The sequence below is a fragment of the Marmota marmota genome, unplaced genomic scaffold, assembly GCF_001458135.2.
Source record: "Marmota marmota marmota unplaced genomic scaffold, marMar, whole genome shotgun sequence".
NCBI lineage: Eukaryota > Metazoa > Chordata > Mammalia > Rodentia > Sciuridae > Marmota > Marmota marmota.
In genome coordinates this window covers 31,782,921-31,788,165 of record NW_026000249.1, presented here as the reverse complement: position 1 = coordinate 31,788,165, position 5,245 = coordinate 31,782,921, and the positions used below count along the sequence as shown (strand labels likewise).

General features: G+C 39.6%; 1 protein-coding gene across 1 annotated transcript; it reads right to left on the bottom strand.

Annotated features, from left to right (window-relative positions):
- Positions 1 to 278: 278 nt before the first annotated feature.
- LOC107144317 (60S ribosomal protein L7-like 1) lies at positions 279 to 1,451 on the bottom strand. The gene has a single exon (XM_048796398.1). The coding sequence runs from the start codon at positions 1,419 to 1,421 to the stop codon at positions 681 to 683; it is 741 nt and encodes a 246-aa protein (XP_048652355.1). The 5' UTR covers positions 1,422 to 1,451; the 3' UTR covers positions 279 to 680.
- Positions 1,452 to 5,245: the final 3,794 nt, after the last annotated feature.

Here is a 5,245-nt window from a genome sequence, read left to right as displayed (position 1 = left end):
CAAGTCATGGAACCAGAATACTAGCAAGATCACGGCCTGAGTGACCACATGCTAATAAGAACAAGACTTCCTCAGAGAAGATGTGTAAATCCTGAAAGAGAAGGGTCTATGAACACCCTGAAATTCTAAGGAAAATTTTGAGTACGTTGTGTTCAGGGTGAAAGGTTCCTCCTTTCTCAACCTCTGAGCTAGTGAAGGGAACTTAAGTCTGTTGCAGGATAGGATAGAAAAGCTCCCCATACACTTAGAGCCAAGGCAAGTATGATAGTTCACAAAACTGTCAGGCGAAACAACAGAGACATACGAGTACTTGGTTTTTGTGCTTTCTTCCCAAGTATTTTAAGTCTTTTCAAAACAAGGCTCTTGGGACCTCTAGATTCAAGTATGCTCCTGGACTTGATCCACTGCTGCAAGAGGCTTAGGGAGACTTGTATACATGCCTGGGTTATTCATTCACCAATATTAAACTGCAGAGCAGAGGTGGTCAATGTGGAAAACAATTTTCCTTGGAACTGGGCTGTGATGAGAGGTGCCTGCCATGATCATAACCTACTGTCTCTTCCCCAATTCCTTCCTTCCAGTTTCTTAAGGCAGAAAATAATCTTCTGTGAAGATACTTGACAACAATTCCATCCAACAGAACACATGCTTCCGATGCACTGCTTTCAGATATTCTGGGTTTAGTTCAGCTGGCGGATGAGCTGATTGATGCGTTCACCCCGATAGCCAGGTAAGCCCATCTCCTTGAGGAAACCCACTCTATTTTTGGTAGCATGACGAGCAACAGAGAGGTGGAAAGGGCACAAGAATCCAGAGATCTCCCAAAAATGCTTCCCCGGGAAGGCAATTTCATGAATGAGGTCTTCCAGACAAATGACATCAAACTTCCCCAGATGCTCCTCAATCACTGTGTTGTCTGTCAGGGGGATGGTCTTATTCTTGACCCTTGCTTGTCCACGTTTCAAGATGAGTTCCCGGACAGACTTCAGATTTGGAAATCCCCAGATCACGTAAGGTTCTACTATCCGTAGCATTTTTAGGCTTTTGGGGGTGACTTTAACAAAGACACCACTAAATATTTTCTTCAGACGAAGTCTTGCAATGGTCCTCTGCACCAGTAAACTCACCCCATCAATCCTTTGGATGCGTACAACAAAGGCCAAGGAATGTTTATCAGGTACTTCCAAAGCATGAGGTTTTACTTCTAGTCGTCTAATGCGCACGTGGTCACGTTTCTGCCGCCAAGAATCATGTAGAAATGATTCCAGTCGCTTAAATCTGAATTCTTTTCCTTTTCTCTCCTTCTTTGCCAAAAGTGCCTGCTTTGCCTGGGTAGCTTTGAGGGCCTGATAAGCCTTCCTCTTTTTCAGGAGATTTTCTGGAACCAAAGGGATCTTTTTTCTTTGCTCTTCCTCCACCATCTTGAGATGAGATCATTTTGGATTGAGGTGAGCACAAAATCTAAACACGAGTGTCTTTATAAAAGAAAAGAGGGGCTGGGGTTGTGGCTCAGTGATAGAGTGCTCACCTAGCATGTGTGAAGCACTGCGTTTGATCCTTAGCACCATATAAAAATAAATAAAATAAAGGTATTATGTCCATCTTCAACTAAAAAAAATTTAAAAAGAAAAGAAAAGATATATGAGACACAGGAAGACCATGTGAAGATAAAGGTAGAGATTAAAATGGCACAGTTACATGCTAAAGAATATCAAGGATTATACCAGATGCCAGGAGGGAAGTATAAAACAATTTCCCTTTCAAAGCCCCAAGGAGCCATCCCACTGGGCATGGTGGTGGTCTTCTGTAATCCCAGATGCTCAGTAGGCTAAGACAGGAGGATCACAAGTTTAAGGCCAGCCTTAGCAATTTAGCCAGGCCCCCAGCAACTTAGTGAGATCCTATCTCAAAATAAAAAATGAAAAATCTGGGAATGTGGCTCAGTGTTTGAGCACCCAGGTTCAATCCCTGGTACCAAAAAGACAAAAAAAGGAGCTATCCATCCCTGCTGATATGTTGATTTTGGACTTCTGATTTCCAGAACTCTGACAGAATAACTTTCTTCTTTTTTTAATATTTTGTTTTAGTTGTAGTTGGAAACAATATCTTTATTTCATTTGTATGTGGTGCTGAGGATCGAACCCAGTGCCCCACGTGCTAGGTGAGCACTCTACCACTGAGCCACAACCCCAGCCCCATAACTTTCTTTTTTCAGCCATAAAGTAGTAATTTGGTACAGTAGCCATGTAAACTAATACAGAGATTCTCATACTTTTTTTTAATGACAATATAATATCCCTTGTGTGGCTGTACAGTGGTTTATTCAGTCTGTTCTCATTGATGGATATGTGGATTGCTCCCAGACTATTGTTTGTATAAATAATTCTCAGTAAATAACCTTATGTTTATTATTTCAAATCTGTTCTGATATAATTTACATTTGATTCTTAGAAGTGGAATTGCTGAATCAAAATGTAAAAGCATTTGCCTTTTTGCTACATAATGCCAAATTCCCCTCTATAGGGGCTGAAACATTTTGCACTCCCACCAGCAATGAATAAGTGTGCCTATGTTCCCACAGTCTCACCAACAGAGTGCATTTTGAAACTTGAATTTTTGCCAGATAAACAAGAAATAGTATCTCAGTGCAGTTGTGATTTGCATTTCCTTTCTTATGAGTGAAGTTGAACATTTTTTCATGTATTTTAAATTCATTGCTTTTCTTTTCTATGAACCCTCTGATCATGTTTCTTAGGTATTTTTGTGTTTTTTCCATCTCGATTGTTAAGAACTTTTGCATGTAACTATAATTTGCATACTTTTATTTGTTATATTTCTTTTGACTATGTGGGTTTTTTTTTTAACCTATGAAATTTTCCCCTCAGTTTTTAACAAAGGATGGTTAATGTTTCCTAGCCTAAGGAGCTTTCCTTGCCTATATCCTTTTCCCAGTCTGTGTTGAGCTATATCCTGCTTTGAATCATTGCTTGCCAATGTCTGACTCTTCCTTTCTATCAGCACTTCTTGATTAGAACCAGTGTAACTTCTCTCACTCCTTTTACATTTTATGTTTTAGATTGATTTCCTCAAAAAGCAGAGGCAGAGGTAGAGGGCATATATATTGTTACTGCACTGGGCACATGAAGTAGAGAAGGACGGAGAACCAATACAATGGTGTGTTAGCAAACTGGCTGCCTCTTAGTGCAGATTGATTGCTCAGTCTGTGAGAGTGTGTCCTAAAGAAGCTCTGTCAACCCTGACTCAGGACTTCCCTGGCTGGTGGAGGCAGGAGGAAGTTGGGGGTGGAGGGTTAGGACAACAAAGAAAGGGGAATGGATTTATCTGTTAGCTCCTGTCTCTCAGATGGAGGTTTGACCCTCAAATATCTGCTAATTAACCAGTCTTCAAATCCAAACTCTTTTTTTTGGTATTTAAATGATTCCATATATATATTTTATAAGATATATCATAATTACATTTATATTTTGTTTACATTGCAAACATTAATAGTTTTCTCAATTGGACTTGCATTGTTTACTGCTTTATAGATATGTAAAATAGGCATATTGATCTTTTTTATTGATTCTTTTTAGTTATGCATAACATTAGGATTCATTTTGACATCGTTATAAAAGCATGGAATATAATTTGCTCTAATTCAGTTCCCCCATACTTCCCCTTTCCCTCCCCACCCCTCCCCCATTCCCTTCCATCTGCCCTACTGATCTTTCTGCTATTTGCTTATAGTTTTTTAAATTAGTGTCTTGTGGATATACATGATGGTAAGATTCACTGTGTTATATTCACATATGTTCATAGGAAAGTTAGATCAGATTCATTCCACTGTTCTTCCAAACTCTTAGTAAAGTTAACTCCCAGAATAACAGTTTTCTTATAGGGCTTTGGTGAGTTTATTCAAAAAAGAGTACAAAGGACCATTCTTTCATCAGACATTGGTCCATATTTCTATTACCAGACTTTTCAACTCAGGATTTTCTCAATATGAGTAAAAGGTAAAGAAACAATCGACGCACCCCTTGTATAGGCCTATGGTTAGAGAAGATTGCTAGAGGAGGATTCAGTACTTTGCCTTCAGAGAAAGACAGGGAGCATGAGCCAAGTCTCCCTATAGACTTATCAGTAGGCCTACTTTGGGTATGGAAATTTCCACCATTAGGGTTGGTCCTTTGGGTAAGGCAGTGTTTAACTGAAATCCCCATTCAGTAATATATGATGTCATTAAAACTTCCTGGTGGATTATTTATAAATCTTCAGAGAAGGTCTCAAGGGAAATGTAAGAGATGCTTTTTGATGAAGTGAGAAGACCTTTCAAAGACACAAGAGAGAGGCCAGGGATAGAAGGGGCATTACCAGGGTTCCCTGGGGCCTCACAAAGGCCCTAAAGAGAGTGATGCTGACAGAGGAAAGGGACAACAGAAAAGGAAAGGAAGATAAGTGTCTGTGTCACATTGGTTGGTCATGTCTGCCTGTTCTTTCCAGAGATGACTCCAGTGTCATTTCTGTGAGAAGTTGTTGTACTCCAACATCACTATTGGGAGTAAGAACATGGTCACAGAAATCCTAGCCAGGAGTTTTATATGCTACAACAGTGGCTAGGGCACAGTATCTAGCAAAGATGCACTTGGAGTTTGGTCCAGAAATCCTTCTGTGAATCAAAAGTGAATTACATGTGAATGGATTTGAAGTAACATATGCATAAGGCTTTTTATTCAACATTATTTGTACAAATAAATTTGGAAGCAATCCACACGTCAGTAGGGAATTGAATAAATCATATAAATCATTGTATAACCACACAAGGACAATAAATCTGTCCTCAGCAGTAGCTATCCCAATGACATAAATCTGTATATTCTTTTTTTTTTTTTTTTTTTTTTTTTTTTTTTTTTTTTTTTTTTTTTTNAGGGATTGAACCTAGGGGCACTCAACCACTGAGCCACATCCCCAGCCCTTTTTTATATTTTATTTTGAGACAGGATCTCACTAAGTTGCTTAGGGCCTTGCTAAATTGCTGGCTTTGAACTTGTAATCCTTTTGCCTGAGCCTCCAGAGCCACTGGGATTATAGGCATGCCTGGCTTTTTTGTTGATTTTGCTTTTGTTTGAGATGGGGGTCTTGCTGTGTTACTGAACCTGGCCTCAGAACTCCTGGACTCAAGTGATCCTCCTGCCTCAGCCTCTACAGTAGCTAGTACTACAGGTACACCTGTTCTGCGCATTCGTAA

What these genes read in the sequence shown, in the direction of transcription:
- LOC107144317 (XM_048796398.1), bottom strand. Translation starts at nt 1,421, where the DNA reads ATGGTGGAGGAAGAGCAAAGAAAAAAGATCCCTTTGGTTCCAGAAAAT.